At 44.2% G+C, this 19,087-nt stretch overlaps 1 protein-coding gene across 1 annotated transcript in view; it reads left to right on the top strand.

Moving 5' to 3' along the window:
- Window positions 1-16,902, top strand: part of slc35g1 (solute carrier family 35 member G1) — a gene marked incomplete at its 5' end in the record, with an annotated part of 44,380 nt that extends 27,478 nt beyond the window's left edge. The window contains 4 exons of the mRNA XM_084331002.1: window positions 4,109-4,289; window positions 5,575-5,709; window positions 8,864-9,060; window positions 13,711-16,902. Of these exons, the coding sequence (XP_084187128.1) occupies window positions 4,109-4,289; window positions 5,575-5,709; window positions 8,864-9,060; window positions 13,711-14,126 (929 nt within the window). The 3' untranslated portion in view covers window positions 14,127-16,902. The remainder of the gene's footprint in view (window positions 1-4,108; window positions 4,290-5,574; window positions 5,710-8,863; window positions 9,061-13,710) is intronic.
- Between the last annotated feature and the right edge of the window lie 2,185 nt (window positions 16,903-19,087).

Raw genomic sequence — 19,087 nt, 5'->3', positions numbered from 1 at the left:
TAGTTCAAGCAATGGAATAACACCAGTTTCTACCTGCATGTGGAGCATCAAGCTAATAGAACCTATTACTGAGTGTATGTTGCAGACCTTGCTTAACCTCGTAACACAACACGACTCATCTCACAACGTAAAAGTGCAGATTCATATATACACAACCCCACCATATGAATTGTTGAAGAAACACACAGTTTGTTCGGCCAAAACACAGTCCCCTTTATATCGGGGAACTTTTTTATTTATAATGTGTTCTAAGGCACAAAAACATAGAGGGGCCGGGGAGGGTGTAAAAGAGAGGGGATACAGAGGGGAAAAGTCACTCAGCGGCGTCTGCCACCTCGCGCCGCTCGAGTCTTGCCACCCCGAGGAGCCCCGGAGGGACGGTAGGTTACTGTCTGCTGGACACGACGTTCCCTACCGTCTCCTCCGGTCGTGGATGGGCCGGCGGTGGCAGAAGCGCCGTCTCTTCCCCTGGCCCTCTTGGAAGGGCCAGCAGCGGCGGCGGAGGCAGTGGTAGCGGCGACGGAGACAGCTCGACGTCGCGGAAGCCTTCTGACTCCACCGGCAAAGACGGGAGGCGGAAAATGGGGTTGGAGGATGGATCTCTCCTCTGCCATCTCTCTGCATGTTGAGGTCATCAACCGCAGGGCCTTCCCGAACAGACCAGCGTCGGAGAGGGCGGCCGTCAGAAGAGGAGCTCTCTTCTTCTCTGGCACACGGGCCTGCTCCAGCCAAAGATGACGCTGGCCCAGGGTGGCCAGGGCGCGCACTTTCCCCATGGCTATGGCCAGCACCTGGGAAAGGTGCAGGACAGCTCCCGCAGCCTGGGTGATCTGATCGCATTTTACCTCGTTCAGATCCGTGCCGCCCGTCATGATCCCTGATACAAATCTAGCCAGGTGGGCGATGTTAGACGCCGCAGCCAGCGATTGTGTACCAGCGATGAATGACTGGTCACCCCAATAAGCCAATCGCCTAGCCGATTTCCCCTGGAGGACCGGCTTGCATAGGGGTTCCCACACCATATCCGGACAGAGGAGAGCGGCCATCGGACTGTCAAGCCGAGGCACGCCCTCCCCCATACCTTTGACTAACCCCGACACCCGCGTAACTGGTACGTAGGCGGGAGTTAGTCCCATGATGTTGGACACCGCCTGACCCCGACGAACATAGGCCCCCATCGAGGGGAAAAATGGGTAGACAGCGTCCACCCCTCACTGGGGGACGCTGCCAGGGATGACCTATGAGATCATCAGGGACAGGTGCAGGCAATGGCAGCGGCACGGCGTTTGCGGCGGCGGCTACCGCCATGAGCTCGGGAAACAAAGCCCGCAGTTCCCCCTGCGGACCTTCCTCCACCGACCCCGCATCCCTCACATGCAGCAGGCTGCGACTGGTTAAGGAGCCACAGTCTGATGTGGCCGACAGTAGGGCATCCTGCTGATGAGGCCAAGGTGGTTCCTCGACATCCTCGAACAGGGAGCCCCATGGAGCCATTTCCCCCCCCTCCGGGGTCTCCTGAGGAGGGATACTCTCCCCACGGGACCATCATACAAGAATCCGTCCGCCTCTTCCATGAAGTCCTCAGTTTCCATCGGAAATCCAGAGCCGGACGCATCCTCGCTGGTCTCCAGCAGTTCCCCAAACCCAGGTCGTTCGCGTCTGCACGCTACCATCTTGCGACGTGAACGGACAGACGCGAAAAGTTTGCGTCGCAAATCCTCTGGCTCCAAGACAACCCCCCGTTCACCAACGGGCGATTCCCCGGAACCAGAAGAACCAGAGTCGAGATCAGGCCATCGCCGGAGCGACGGCACCGACTCCTCGGCTCTTCGGAGAGGCAAACTATCCATCGGCTGTCTCCTGGGCTGGGTCTGCAACCACGAAAGTGGCAACAGCCCAGCACCAAGGCGCACGACGGAGGCGGGAATGGAGAACCGCTGGTGAAGAGTAGGTCTAGCGGGTCTACTCTCCGCGGAATACATTATGACCCAAACTTTTTCTTTACAACAGATGTGAGAGAGAAAAAAATTAAGCACAATGTAAACTCGTCACAACTCTTTTCAACTAACAACACGTCAAGTGGGGTACTACCGGGCACTTCCTTGTGGTGAAAGCGAGAAGGAGGAGAGCAGGTGACCACACACCTGCTTATGAAGGTAAGCTGATGAGGGGTGTGGTCAGACTAATACTGGTATTAAAGGTACATTTGTGGAATTTATTCAGTGCGCGTGCACATACGCGAGAGAGTGCAGAGTGATGCCAAGCAGAGCCCCTAATGAGACAGAACTTGTGTTCCGCTGCCCACTGGGAAAGTTCAGCATCACAGCATCACTGCGCCTTGGGTCTCCTGAAAGGCGCTATATAAATGTAAGATATTATTATTATTATACACTTGGTTTAATCCAAACGTCCACTCAACTCTTTTTTGCATGATTGATTCATTTCCTGATAATGTATGACGGTGACCCCTCCTCATCATCGACAAGACTGTGTTGTTGTGTCTGTGTTCGCACGTGACTTTCGAATTATTGTAAACCCAACATAGTACTGTGATATTCTGATATATATCACATTCTGATATATATTTTTTGTGTAAAATAAATAAAAAACGAAAATGTAAAAATAAAAAAAGATTCTAAAGCGGAGGTTCTGTTATGGTTTGTAACCGACCTCAAACGCAACGGCACAGACAGGTAGTTCAGAGTTAGCCAAATACTAGGGCGTATTTATTTACAGAGTCAAAAAAAAGTACAATTATCAAACAAACAGGGAGACTGCCTTTGGCAGAGTCATCTGCGGCTCTGCAGAATCCTCCTGGTGATAGCGGTGGGGAATTGGCATGTGAAGTTGTAGCGGCTCTGCAGATACTCCCAGCTTTTACTCAAGGTGGAAAACGGAGAGAGAGAGAGAGGTATCAGAACAGTCCAACGAAACACAGAGGCAGTGTGGTTCCCTCCTCCCTTAGCTGTGTCCAGAACCTATTGACAGTGACAGTCTTCAGTGTTCCCCACAACACACAATTTAGCTGAGTCAGTGCAAACAAAACGAAATCTTCAGTGTCTCTTCTAAAACACACAATCAGAATAATCCAGAGGGGTAACGAAATCGTCAGTGTCTCTTCTAAAACACACAATCAGAATAATCCAGAGGGGTAACGAAATCTTCAGTGTCTCTTCTAAAACACACAATCAGAATAATCCAGAGGGGTTTGGTTCCACTCACCCAAGCGCAACGCGTAAAGCGGGTAAACGAGGCGCAGCTCCAAACGGGGAACAAGGTTCTCAACAGCGGTTCTCCACAGAAAGGTCCTGGAGAGAAAGTAGACCAGGAACAGCAACGGGGAAAAAGCAGGCAAATGCAGTTGTATTCCCGAACGACCCGACAACGATAGAAGGAAGGTCCAGGTATATAAAGCCCTCTGGGGCGCTAATCACAAACTATGACAGCTGCGTGATGGTAATTGATACTTGACCTAGAAGTGTGCGTTAGGCAACGGACCAATCATCACAGCACCCCAAGAAGCGTGTGGCGGGGAATGCACCAATCCTCACAGGTTCGAATCCATCAATTAAGATTTGAATGCCAACGTAACGAATGAAGGTCCGAACGTTCAAACGGTTGGGCTCAGCCCTAGTGTGTAATATGATATTTTCGCCCAGCCCTATTAGTCATCATTATTCTCTCTCTCTCTCTCTCTCTCTCTCTCTCTCTCTCTCTCTCTCTCTCTCTCTCTCTCTCTCTCTCTCGCTCGCTCAATTAAATTAAATGTCGGGCCGTCCGATGGACAAGTGGTTAATAATATGGTTCCTGCTGAAGGTAATACTGTCCATATCAATTGACCTATCTCAAGCTCCGCCCTCTTTTCTTGACCCCTCCAATCACAACTGCTGCTCTCCATCGATCAAACAATGACATGTTTTTTAAACAAAGTGTTGCTTTCCTGGGTCAAGTTGTGAGAGGGGATGGAGCTTCACAAAGTTCACCGTCACCTCTGAGTCTTTTGAAGTTTTGCGTTGACTTTGAAGTTTGTTGGTCTCTCTCTCTCTCTCTCTCTCTCTCTCTCTCTCTCTCTCTCTCTCCCTCTCTGTGTCTCTCTCTCTCTCTCTAGACCCAGAGAAGCAGAAAAGATGTCCAGGTCTTGGTCTGTTCTACGGCCTGTTGTCTACAGTGTTCTTCTCAATCATAGCCCTCATGGTGAAGACTATTGAGGGAGTCCATGCTGTGGAGATCAGTGCCATCCGTTGCTTCTTCCAGATGCTGTTTGTAGCTCCCCTGCTCATATATTACAAGTTAGTATGGTTTAGAACAGACCCCTGCTCATCTATTACAAGTTAGTATGGTTTAGAACAGACCCCTGCTCATCTATTACAAGTTAGTATGTTTTAGAACAGACCCCTGCTCATATATTACAAGTTAGTATGGTTTAGAACAGGTCCCTGCTCATATATTACAAGTTAGTATGGTTTAGAACAGGTCCCTGCTCATCTATTACAAGTTAGTATGGTTTAGAACAGACCCCTGCTCATCTATTACAAGTTAGTATGGTTTAGAACAGGTCCCTGCTCATCTATTACAAGTTAGTATGGTTTAGAACAGACCCCTGCTCATATATTACAAGTTAGTATGGTTTAGAACAGACCCCTGCTCATCTATTACAAGTTAGTATGGTTTAGAACAGACCCCTGCTCATCTATTACAAGTTAGTATGGTTTAGAACAGACCCCTGCTCATCTATTACAAGTTAGTATGGTTTAGAACAGACCCCTGCTCATCTATTACAAGTTAGTATGGTTTAGAACAGGTCCCTGCTCATCTATTACAAGTTAGTATGGTTTAGAACAGACCCCTGCTCATTACAAGTTAGTATGGTTTAGAACAGACCCCTGCTCATCTATTACAAGTTAGTATGGTTTAGAACAGGTCCCTGCTCATATATTACAAGTTAGTATGGTTTAGAACAGGTCCCTGCTCATCTATTACAAGTTAGTATGGTTTAGAACAGACCCCTGCTCATCTATTACAAGTTAGTATGGTTTAGAACAGACCCCTGCTCATCTATTACAAGTTAGTATGGTTTAGAACAGACCCCTGCTCATCTATTACAAGTTAGTATGGTTTAGAACAGACCCCTGCTAATCTATTACAAGTTAGTATGGTTTAAAACAGACCCCTGCTCATCTATTACAAGTTAGTATGGTTTAGAACAGACCCCTGCTCATCTATTACAAGTTAGTATGGTTTAAAACAGGCCCCTGCTCATCTATTACAAGTTAGTATGGTTTAGAACAGACCCCTGCTCATCTATTACAAGTTAGTATGGTTTAGAACAGACCCCTGCTCATCTATTACAAGTTAGTATGGTTTAGAACAGACCCCTGCTCATCTATTACAAGTTAGTATGGTTTAGAACAGGCCCCTGTTAATCCTTATCATCCATCCATCAGCCATCCACCTGCCCATCCATCCATCCATCCATCACTCCATACATCCATCCATCATCCATCACTCCATCCATCATCCATCCATCACTCCATCCACCATCGATCACTCCATGTGTGTCTTCTTGTCCTCCAGAACAGGTTTACTGGGTCCCAGGGACCAGAGGGTGTACCTGGTTCTTCGTGGGTTCCTTGGTTCTAACGCCATGATCATGCTGTACTACGCCGTGCATCAGATGCCTCTGGCCGACGCCACCGTCATCATGTTCAGGTCAGACCAGTGTTTATTTTTTTTATCTACTTTTTCTCCTCCTTTTTTCTGTATTTTTCTCCCATCCCAATTTAGTCGTTATGCCAATTCCCCCCTCCCCTTCCTGGTCGTTGCGCGCATTTGCCCCCCACTTGCCGGTCTAGGGAGGGTTGAAGTCTATCACATGCTTCCTCCGATACATGTGGAGACAGCCAGCCGCTTCTTTTCACCTGACAGCGAGGACTTTCACTGGGGAAGGGTAACGCGTGGGAGGATCACACTACCTCCCCCAGTTCCCTCCCTCGCTGTGCAGGCGCCCTGACCGACCTGTAGGAGTCGCTGTTTACAACGACCAGGATACACCCCACCGGCTTCCCACCCGCTGACACTGCCAATTGTGTCAGTATGGACGACCGGCCAAGCCGGAGGTACCGCTGACAGCCGGATTCGATACCAGTGTCTCTGCGGTGGTAGGCAGACGCTTAGTCCGCTGCGCTACCCCGGCCGCCAACAGACCAGTGTTTCTTTAAACAATAATAATAATGTCAGCTACATACTAGGACCGCTACTGTTCCTAATTTATGCAAATGACATGTCGTCAGCTTGTGACTGCAACTTGTTCCTGTTTGCGGACGACTCAGCCCTGCTGGTCTCTGACAAGAACAAGTTACAGGTTGAAAAAACCCTCAGCTCGGAACTAGGCAAAATCTGGCTCGCCGACAACAAACTCCTACACATGGGCAAAACAGAGTCCATTCTCTTTGGTTCAAATAACAAACTCAGCAAGACCGACGGCTTCTCAGTTACAGTGGGTGACAATATTGTCACAAGGAAAGATGAAATTACCTACCTGGGTTCCATCCTAGAGGCTAATCTTTCCTGTGACAAAATGGCATCCAATGTGATAAAAAAAAGTCAACCAACAAACTCGATTCTTGTACCGGATCTCCTCTCTGGTAAACAAGAATACCCTGAAGACTCTGGCAGGAGCACTCATTCAAGGGAACTACGACTATGCTTGCACCTCATGGTACCAAAGCACCTCAAAGGCACTAAAAAACAAATTACAAACATCTCAAAACAAACTAGTCAGACTACTGCTTGACCTGACTCCTAGAACCCACCTCACCCCTGCCCACTTTGACAACCTAGGATGGCTTAGAGTAGACGACAGAGTACAGCAACTTGCAATGGGCCTGGTCTACAAGATACACTACACGACCAAGGTACCTATGTACATGTCAAAATACTTCCCAAAGGTCAGTGAATACCACGATCACAACACCAGAGGGAGCTCCACAAATCATGTTAAACCCAGATTCGGCTCAAACAAGGGACTAAACACGTTTCGCAATTATGCCACATCAATGTGGAACGCCCTAACCAAAGCTGTAAAGGAATGTGAATCACTACCCACTTTCAAAAACACTCTCAAAGAACACCTACGGGAGACTGCATTTTGAAACTGGCCCCTACAAATGTCCTAACCCAGTTGTACAGTAAATGACCAAGTATGGCTTGACCAATCCAGTCCTCACCTTTCTGCTGATATATATAGTAATCCAGTCCTCACCTCTCTGCTGATATATATAGTAATCCAGTCCTCACCTCTCTGCTGATATATATAGTAATCCAGTCCTCACCTCTCTGCTGATATATATAGTAATCCAGTCCTCACCTCTCTGCTGATATATATAGTAATCCAGTCCTCACCTCTCTGCTGATATATATAGTAATCCAGTCCTCACCTCTCTGCTGATATATATAGTAATCCAGTCATCACCTCTCTGCTGATGTCTGTCTATAGTAATCCAGTCCTCACCTCTCTGCTGGTGTCTATCTAATCTATAGTAATCCAGTCTTCACCTCTCTGCTGATGTCTGTCTATAGTAATCCAGTCCTCACCTCTCTGCTGGTGTCTGTCTATAGTAATCCAGTCTTCACCTCTTTGCTGATGTCTGTCTATAGTAATCCAGTCTTCACCTCTCTGCTGATGTCTGTCTATAGTAATCCAGTCTTCACTTCTCTGCTGATGTCTGTCCATAGTAATCCAGTCTTCACCTCTCTGCTGATGTCTGTCTATAGTAATCCAGTCTTCACCTCTCTGCTGATGTCTGTCTATAGTAATCCAGTCTTCACCTCTCTGCTGATGTCTGTCTATAGTAATCCAGTCTTCACCTCTCTGCTGATGTCTGTCTATAGTAATCCAGTCCTCACCTCTCTGCTGATATATATAGTAATCCAGTCCTCACCTCTCTGCTGATGTCTGTCTATAGTAATCCAGTCCTCACCTCTGCTGATATATATAGTAATCCAGTCTTCACCTCTCTGCTGATGTCTGTCTATAGTAATCCAGTCTTCACCTCTCTGCTGATGTCTGTCTATACTAGTAATCCAGTCCTCACCTCTCTGCTGATGTCTGTCTATAGTAATCCAGTCTTCACCTCTCTGCTGATGTCTGTCTATACTAGTAATCCAGTCTTCACCTCTCTGCTGATGTCTGTCTATAGTAATCCAGTCTTCACCTCTCTGCTGATGTCTGTCTATACTAGTAATCCAGTCCTCACCTCTCTGCTGGTGTCTGTCTAATATAGTAATCCAGTCTTCACCTCTCTGCTGATGTCTATAGTAATCCAGTCCTCACCTCTCTGCTGGTGTCTATCTATATAATCCAGTCTTCACCTCTCTGCTGATGTCTGTCTATAGTAATCCAGTCTTCACCTCTCTGCTGGTGTCTGTCTATAGTAATCCAGTCCTCACCTCTCTGCTGGTGTCTGTCTAATATAGTAATCCAGTCTTCACCTCTCTGCTGATGTCTATAGTAATCCAGTCCTCACCTCTCTGCTGGTGTCTATCTATATAATCCAGTCTTCACCTCTCTGCTGATGTCTGTCTATAGTAATCCAGTCTTCACCTCTCTGCTGATGTCTGTCTATAGTAATCCAGTCCTCACCTCTCTGCTGATGTCTATCTATAGTAATCCAGTCTTCACCTCTCTGCTGGCGTCTATCTATAGTAATCCAGTCCTCACCTCTCTGCTGATGTCTGTCTATACTAGTAATCCAGTCCTCACCTCTCTGCTGATGTCTATCTATAGTAATCCAGTCTTCACCTCTCTGCTGATGTCTATCTATAGTAATCCAGTATTCACCTCTCTGCTGATGTCTATCTATAGTAATCCAGTCTTCACCTCTCTGCTGGCGTGGATCTTCCTGAAGGAGAAGTGCACCATCTGGGACTGTTTCTTCACCGTCTTCACGCTGACCGGAGTCATCCTCATCGCCCGCCCGCCCTTCCTCTTCGGGCAGCGGCTCCACGGGATCGAGTCCGACTACAAGAGCCACGTCAAGGGAACCATCGCGGCGTTCGCAGGTACTGTATGCAAGGCGGGTTCAGTGGAAGCGCGTTGCTATGGGAACAGCTCGGACTGCAGTTGATCTCCTGTCGCAGTGCTAATGTCAACAGCTGACGGGAAAACAAACGTAGTCCGTTTAGAATGTTTATGTTGTCAAGTTGAGACCGTCTATAGATTCACATTGAGTGTCAACAGCTTTGTGTGCACTTCCTGATTATCTTTTAACCTCTTAACCTCTTAAGAGCCTACCCAAAGCTGTAAAGGAATGTGAATCACTACCCACTTTCAAAAACACTCTCAAAAAACACCTAAGGGAGACTGCAACTCGAAACTGGCCCCTGTAAATGTCCGAACACAACCCCCGCCAACACCCCCCCCCCCCCCCCCCCCCCACTCCTACCCCCCCCCCCCCCCCCCCCCCAACCACCTCCAATGTACAGTCCCACCCCCACCTACCCAATCCAATGTACAGTTTCTACGCCTAATGTATATACTCTTTTCTTTCTGGACTCTTTTTGTATCACAAATACAGTACTGTAATTGCAAATCTGGTATGTCATAAATGTATAGATGTAGCAGTACTGTCTATCTGTATGTCATGTATGTCATATATGTTACGATGAATTGGAAATGGGGGACCCTGGTGGAAACAAGACGAAAGTCTTTCTCTGGTCTGCATCCCCTTAACAATTGTATGTATTGAGCTGTACTGCACTGTACCCATTCTGCAATCTGTTAATAAAGTTTTCATTCATTCATTCATTCATTTCATTCAAGCCCTAGCCATATTTTCAGCCATACTAGAAAGTACATACCCAAGTAAATGGAAGATTGCTCTACTTCTACAAGGTCCATTTAGCATGTTTTGGTATCTAGGGACATCTATGGACCTCAGGGAATGTATTCCCAGTGTCAGAAATATTGTGTCTGTTACTCGGCTTGAGTAAATTGTAATGAACCAAAGGAGAATATAAATTATTATAATATCTTTACTTCATATTTGATGGTGAATGCTAACATTGACCAGACGACAAAAAATGCCAAATTGCCACTGAGCTCATTCAGCACCTTCTTGAGATTAAGTGTACTAAATATCTAAGCAAATTAATAAAGGGCAGATGATTTACAGGAGGTTTTGTAGATACAGTACTGAATTTTGCCATCCGGACACATGCAATTTGAAATAGTAATATAGAATATAGAATATCAGGCCTATAAATGACCTTATAATGGCCAAGTCATACATCTATGGATCGGGCCAAATCTCCCCTTTCCAATGGCAGAGTTCAATCTGGATTTAGTATCACCAGTTGTGATTCACAAACCGTGAATGAAATCTACTGTAAGTACAGTTACTTTTTTATAATGTAAATTTCTCTAAAATATTTCATCAGATTGCAACGCAGTTTTTTGCTAGACGTTCACAGAAAGGTAGAGAAACTAACTGCGTTCTGTTTTATGGCAATAACGTTCAGGTTTGTGGGAGATAATCCCCAAAAAATAAGAGAAATAAAAAAGTAAATCCAGAAGTCAGATGATTGACAGGGGCTGGCATGAGCTAGGAAGTGTATTTTATTTATTTATCGAAAGCCCATCAAATGTCCTGGGTCTCCTCTCCTCATAGGACTACAAACAAAATATTTCACTAATAACACTTTAAACCATTGGTAAACAAACGTATTGCTGAAAATATACACTTTGACTGCTGTTTTGACATGGTTAGGGTCTTTACTCTTGGCTACATTTTGAAGAAAAAAAACGCAACATTAATTCATACATTCTGTAGAGATGGATTTATGACGTGAAATAAATCTTGGCCCGGTATCGTAAGGGGTTAAGCCCGATCAGCCCGGTACTGGTACAAGATTTATTTCACGTCATGAATAGATTTAAAACATTTTACTTTAAGTGTCCAAATCCGAGCCGTTAAAGAGACACATACAGTATATGCATTATATACAATATAGTTTATGCACATAATGTAGCAAATGCTGCCGTCACAAAATGGTTAGGGGAAGTAAAGTACTTACAAGAGTCTTCAATAACGTTTGAGTGGTGATCAACATGATGTACATTTGTTGAAACAACATCTTTGTTGGCAGACGCTTCCTCCTTATCAACACTGCTATCTAACGTTCACAAGGAAAGCGTGTGTAGCTTAACCTGTGAAATGTTAAAGGTCCATTGTCTTATAAATGGCCTTTTCCAGTGTTTAGCATTGTTTTCTAGCAATGTGGGGTTGTATCAATGGGGTCCGTGTCTCTAATTCTCATTTTGGCTCATCAGTCCAGTCTCGAGTTCACAAGATTCTCCCTCACTGAACTAAGCTATTCTGAATTTCGCGTACCTGTGACGTCCAAGAATTCTCATCTGCATAACTAACGCCCCCTCTATGGTTGTAGCGCACTCAACAACAGAGCGAGTGGAAATACTGACACTTCCTCAAACGGGTTGACGTGGCGCGGGTGCCGACAGAGAGAGCAGAGAACGAGCGAGAGAGAGAGAGAGGGAGAGAGAGAGATAGAGAGGGAGGGAGAGAGAGAGCGAGGGACACGGAGCACCCCACACACACTCCCGACCACGCACACGGGGAAACACACGCAGTCGGGAGTACTCTCATATCACTGTCAACCTGCTGCTAAATATCATTGCGCACCCTCCCATGTGCGCGCCCGTATTCCGATCCGTGCAATAATATTCACGGGTACTGTATATATTGTCATTTGAAACAAGTTACCAATGCATTGTCCTGTGGGATTATGCCCCCCGCGGCGAAATGTATTAGTATCCCCCTCAATCTCTCTATGTCTCTCTCTCTCTGCCAGTGCAGACTGTGGGTGACTGTCACTCAAAGCGCTTTGCGAGTATGGGCGGAGCCCAGCCCAAAACAGCTTGAAATCTTGAACTGGAAAAATGCGTACTTGATTAGAAATACAAAACAATGAATTTTTTTGAAGAAAACCTTACAGAATGGCAGCTGGGTGGCGCAGCGGACATTGCGCTCGTCACCAACGCATGAGACACCGGGTTCGACTCCGGCTGTCGGCGTTGCCTCCGGCTTGGGCCGGCCGTCATACTAACTCAATTGGCAGAGTTAGCGGTGGAAGTCGATAGGTGGTAATCTGGACGTTGTGGACAGCGACTCCTACAGGTCGGTTGGGGGATGCCTGCACAGCAGAGACAGGAAAATGGCGGGGGTAGTGTGAGCCTCCCTCACGTTACACCTCGCCAAATGAGAGTCCGCGCTGGCAGGTGAAAAGATGTGACAGGCTGCCTCCACATGTATCGGAGGGGACATGTGATGCAAGGCTTCTATCCTCCCTACAACCGACCAGTGGGGGGCATATGCGAGCAATGTTCAAGACAGGGGAGGGGAGAATTGGCACAGCTAAATTGGGATGGGAGAAAAAGAGGAGAAAAAAGTGGAAAAAAAAAAGAACCTATCTATAGACTCACAGGAATTGTGTAACATTGCCCAAATAGTGAAAGGAATAGCAAAACATGGGACCTTTAAGTAACTTGTGTTCCACTGGGAAAGACCGTTCATCACTGCATAAAACTTGGTTGAATCCAAAAGTCCATTTGGAAACTGGACATGCTGTGATGTCTGGTCACGGTACTATTCTCCCTGTGATTCAGGATGTCAGATCACAGTACTATTCTCCCTGTGGTGCGTGTGATTCAGGATGTCGGATCACAGTACTATTCTCCCTGTGGTGCGTGTGATTTAGGATGTCAGATCACAGTACTATTCTCCCTGTGGTGCATGTGATTCAGGATGTCAGATCACAGTACTATTCTCTCTGTGGTGCGTGTGATTCAGGATGTCAGATCACAGTACTATTCTCTCTGTGGTGCGTGTGATTCAGGATGTCAGATCACAGTACTATTCTCTCTGTGGTGCATGTGATTCAGGATGTCAGATCACAGTACTATTCTCCCTGTGGTGCATGTGATTCAGGATGTCAGATCACGGTACTATTCTCCCTGTGGTGCATGTGATTCAGTAATGTAAACAAACACATCACCAGACACCCGGGAGGAAATCAAAGTAACTATGGGAGTCTGCTGGGGTCAAAAAGGGTAATGTCATTATTCATTAATCAAGTCCCACAATCTTTATGCAAAAAATGTGCATGAAACCTTGCAAATTGCATTGCATTTCTTTTATAAAAGCTGCTGCAAAATCAAGCATATTTTCTGTTTTTATTTAAAAAGTTTATATTCAACTTGTGATGTGTCTTAGTTAGTTACTATAGACATTTTCATTTCCTTGACAGGAGAACAGCTCTGGCCCCAAATATAGACTTGACGGTTTCAAACTTGACAACACATTCTAAATGGGTTTCTTTCCGGTCACCATGTTTGCTCATACAATAGCTGACATGAAATACAAGAGACTTCAATGATCCCAGTGGGCAACGATTTCCTTTCTATGAAAGAAGGAAATATCAAGACTTAAATAAATCATTCATTTGTTCAGGAATGAATGCATTTCTTTATCCATGTGTCCATTCCTTACATTCCTTGGCAGAGGACATTGGTGATGTAGGCCTACTAGAAGATATGTTCTATTTTGATTTACTCTATTTTTGTCTTTCCGTTTCGGTTTTCATTAATTTATCCCCTCATTAATCCTGCTCATTCATCCATCCATCCGTTCACAGGGGCTATCGGCGCGGCCTGTACCTTCGTCATCCTCAGGAAGATGGGGAAGAGCGTCCACTACTACCTCTCCGTGTGGTACTACGCCGTCATTGGCTTCCTGGAGTGCGTCATCGCCCTCTCCGCCCTCGGCGAGTGGTCCATCCCCTCCTGTGGGCGGGACCGCTGGATCCTCATGCTGATCGCCGTCCTGGGCATCGCTGGCCAGACCTTCCTCACCAAGGCCCTGCAGATCGAGAAGGCGGGCCCTGTGGCCCTGATGAGGACGGTGGACGTGGTGCTGGCGTTCATCTTCCAGTTCATATTCTTTAACCGCGCGCCGACCTGGTGGAGCCTCGGGGGGGCGCTGTGCGTGGTGGTCAGCACCAGCGGCGTGGCGATCAGGAAGTGGTGCAGGAGTTCGCGACGAAAGAGCTGAGGACGTACACGCGGAGCTCCGCGGTTTATCCTCTTGTTTGTCTGCTAATCTTTATATCTATCTGTGTGAAGGAGACGAGAGGAATGATTCTATTATTTATATTCTGTTTTTATATTTATATGAATTCTATGAATATCTGCAATACATTGCCAAAAAAGAGGCTGAAGACAGCGTACAGTGAAGACTCTGTCCTCAGCATGCTAGGGAGACAGATCACCCCCTGATATTGCCCTGAAACCAGATTGGCGTTACACTTTCTTCCAACAGCATTGGCTGCTTGTAACCATTGGTAACCACTTTTGAAAGATAACACCTCATTTCTATGCAGTGCCAGAGTAGGTGGTATTAGCCTACTGTTCAACTATGACTTATTTACAAGATCCAGTAATAAGACATCAAATGATTTAAATATTTGTTCATATATTTCACATATGTTATCAACACATAGCAACCGTTATTTCTTCCAACATGGAGGATAAATGAGCATTCCAGACACTGGATCGAAACAATATCTGTTGGCTCTATTAATGAAACTCGCCTCGGCTACATTAACAAACATGTCACCTTTTTTCCGCGAAAGCCTGTGAAACGAGCTCAATAATATAGATATAATATACATTTCTTAATATCTTATTTATATGATTTAAATATCTGTGAAGAGGCTGAATATGTAACTAATATTATGTCATGTGATGCGTCATCCATTGTCCAGGCAGCGACGGAGAGATAGATGCTACATAGATAGATGCTATTTGCGTTCCCTCTATCAAGCTGCACTTGGAACCCTCTCAATGCTAAACGGAAGCAGGGGGCATCTTTGGTGATCTCCTCGGCCCCTTATCGTCGTGCACTGCTGATCAGAATGAGCCTGTGGGGAGTTAACCCTTTCAGGCGTACGATCACACCGGTTTGGTTCTGAATTTTGAGAACTGAAATGTCATCTAATGACGATCTTATAGAGGCTACTAGACAAAATAATATAATAAAAGATTGATGACCTTTTCTAACTTGGCAACATAGACATTCTAAAAAGGCCCACGTGTATTTCATGTTGCACTGCTTGCTAATAGACCTGGGGAGTGAGGTTCCACCGGTGATTTCCCCCCCAATTGTGTGGCTGTATATGTAAGTATTACAGCCAAGTTATGTAGGTTCATCATCTTTGACGGAGGCATCGATTATTTAGTTCTTATACTGTTACAACCGGTAAAGGTAAATGTTTACAGAGCCTATTAAATTGTGCTCAACTTTGCTATAAACCCACTACCTTGAGAAACCTCTGTAAAAGACCACAGGCAAAGATGAGGGTCTCAAAACGATCACGTGACTCCCTGGGTCTATTATCGATAGCTGAGAGGAAATAATACTTGGGCCCAAGCTGTTCCCTAGCAACGGACTCCCACTGAAAAGGCCTATAGATAGAGCGGGTTTTGAGGAAATATAAATTAAGCTTGCACCTGAAAGGTTTGAGAGAAGGTTTGATTTTCAAAGTTTAATTTAGTTTTTTTTGCACTTTGTCATCAGTTGAGGTTTGGAAACACGTGTACAGTATCTCAGTCATAACATACTGTAGCAATACAATTCTCTATTTTCTATTTGACTGGTAACCAAGATAAGTATGTCTCGTCTCCACAAGCCAGGGTTTAGCCAATTTCAACACGTGTTGGTAAACCGACAATATAATTCAGCGAGTTGCAGGATTTATTCAAATTAATTATTTATATAACTATATATAGATATATTGCATATATAAAGCTCTCTCTCTACATATATATAACTGAATATGAGAACCATTTCACGTCATAAATCCTTAAGATTGTTTGACTTGCAAAATTATAACCAACTTCCTGCATAAAATAAAAGTGGATTAAAGGGAAAATCTACGCATCAACAACTTGATTGTTGGTTCGGTTCCCTTCGACCTGGTCACATGCTGGAGTCTTTCCCACAGAGAGACAGCGTAGTGCAATAATGTTCTAACAAGGTATGCAAGGTCATAAAACTCCAAAGATCCTGACTAGTGGTCGACCAAAATATACTAGCTAGCTAGCTTAGTTAGCTTAAATGGTTAGACAAAATGTTGCTAACCTTTGGATATAAAATATTGCAGTATTTAAATTTTTTCCCTTCAAAATATTGCTGAATCATTAATAATGTGCCCATTGACGACAAAATTGTTTATAATACTGTTCAGCTCAGCTTTGATTTGTGAATCAGTCTCCTCAAGCTGAAAACCAGAGACAAGACTAGTGATGATGTCATCAAGAGACAAATCGTGGAAGACCGTGAATAGTGGAACAACTCCTGACACTATGACAGTTACCCATGGTGATTTTCCTGTTTCATAATTAAAGTTCTCTGCGCTACGAATTTCATAATAAAACGGCCACTATTGTCATAGGAGAAACGTACATAGTATCTTTTTGCTTATTTATTTTTTTGCGTTTGATTAATAGAACTTTGCCAGGCCACATTTAAATGCCTCACGGGCCTGATGTGGCTGTGTGCCTATTGGGAACCCTTGGATGAGAGTATTGGCATTTACAGGAATGTGGCGTATCTATTTTATCTATAGATTTCCCTTTAAGCTCCACACCATAGTTTTTTAGAGTCTTACTGTATCTGTTCAGGGATGAACAGCTGATAACTTTACTGTACTATTCAGCTAATATCCTGGTCATAGACACTGTAGGATAAGGTGTTTGTATGCATTTTGATATCCCGATTGGCAAACACAAAAGGCTTTGTATAAATGGATTATTGCAAGGATTATACCTTGAAAAAAAAGCTCACAGTAAACGGGATGAGACTATAACCGAATATTAGGAAAAAATATTCTTAAAAAAGAAAAAAACTATTATTCAACGTTAGTTTGTGTGTGTGTGTCACGTGCACTGTAGTTTTTGCGATGCTGTAGTGGGCCCACGACACACACACAAACTAACGTAAAATAATATTGTTTTTCTTTTTTAAGAAAAAAGTATTAAAAATTGTTTAAACATGCAAAAAAATCAATAAGTGGTCTCAGCCTTACCTCAGAGACATCCATTTGTACTTCATACTTCACCAAGAGGTCAGGACAATGAGCAATATGTTCCACATATCTGTTACTAGTGTCCATTGTGACGCTTTTATGACAATATGCATTGTTTTGTATTCCTTTAGGAACGGAATGGAATGCATTCAAAGAGGAATAGACACGTTTCGGGGACGTGCAGCTAAGAATGAGCTATAGTCCCCTGCACAGCTTTAAGTTAACCCTTTCACGGTCGCCGTCGGTAGTGTGATAGTAAAGGGTTAACCTTCTGCCGTGTGGCAGTGAAAGGGTTAACTGGCTGTCGTGTGGCAGTGAAAGGGTTAACATTCTGTGTGTCGCCGCAGTGAAAGGGGTAACCGTTTGGTAGTGCGGCAGTGAAAGGGTTAAGAAACAAGCACTTTCTCAGACTGAATTGACAAGTCTCTGACTTGAAGAAGCACTCTTTAGTCCCCATGAAACGGCTAGCAGAATGCTATTTGATTCCACATATTTATGCATTTCCTGTAAAAAATGGGAAGCTAGGGAGGGACTTGTCTTGGATATTTTATTGGCGTTTACAGTAACCAATAGCGCTGAATGTGCATTATGGTCGACCCACACCAACGTTATGCAACATTGGTAACGTTAGCTAGCAAGCTAACATTGAACATTTGTTAAATGTTAAGTTAGAGAGGCAGAGTGCTAGCTTAGTTACAATGTCCTGTAAATGGCATTTAATTTGCATGCAAAATTAGTATACACCCCAGTAGGATGACTCAACAACATTTAAAAAATCGTTTACCAGGAAATTACTCTTTTCTCCTAACATAGTAGAGACATAGTCTTTGGATTTGGCCATCTGAAATGTTATTTTATTTAGGTGCTGGGGGGAAATTATAGGCTACTCCTTGCCATGGTTTGAAGTCTCAGATTAACAAACCTAAACAAGCTGTTCAGATTTGCTTTCCCTTGATGACGTCACAATGGGATGAAAATGACAAAATGTTATTAAATTTAGACTAGTTTCTTTGTTTAACATGTTCCACAGATTCAAGGAAGTCGTATAATACAATTTTGAAAAGATACATAATATATCCCCTTTAAAAGATACATAATATGTCCTCTTTAAAAGATACATAATATGTCCTCTTTAAAAGATGCATAATATGTTCTCTTTAAAATATACATAATATGTCCTCTTTAAAAGATACACAATGTCCTCTTTAAAAGATACATAACATTTAAATAATTTGCTGAGGCTTGAAATTGTTCCCAATTGCACAATCATTATGCAAGTATAGTAAATCAGTACATCTCAAAAACAAAAACCTTTTATTAATATTATTCTGATCTTCATAGTTTTATGTTTTACTGAACAGTATAGACTTAGATCATTAGTTTTACTGAACAGTATAGATTTAGACCATCAGTTTAACTGAACAGTAGACTTAAACCATAATTTCTCTTCATTACAGAGATCTAACATGCTTCTATAGTATGCGTCAAACTGTAGCAAATTTAGTAACTTTTTCTGACATGTTATACATGGTTATTGGTATTAGATTTCAGCATCAGAGAAATTCTGCAATACCTGTTTTAGCCTGGTATCATAAAAAAAATCACAAAAGGAAAAGTCCCAAATATAGAAAAGGACCCATGCTATATAATACAAAAGCAAGGATTTGTTGATATATTACAGCCTCCAAAACCGCACCAACTTCACCGTGTTCGACAGGCTTTAGAACACACAGTTATATATCGTACTTGGCTTATCGCGTCCCGCTCTTAAGCCTATCGAGATATACCTCATCTCATGTACCTATTGTACTCCATCACGAATAAAAAGAAGTACACCCACACCTGCCGGGTCCCGCATCTATGGAGGCGTAGCCTATAAGACAGTAGGCATGGTCACCAATACACTCTTCCTCTATTTTCGTTTCCA

This window comes from Notolepis coatsorum (assembly GCF_963971535.1).
Source record: "Notolepis coatsorum genome assembly, chromosome: 15".
NCBI classification, from domain to species: Eukaryota; Metazoa; Chordata; class Actinopteri; order Aulopiformes; family Paralepididae; genus Notolepis; species Notolepis coatsorum.
Note: the sequence above shows the minus strand (reverse complement) of the source record. Positions and strands in the feature narration are given on the sequence as shown.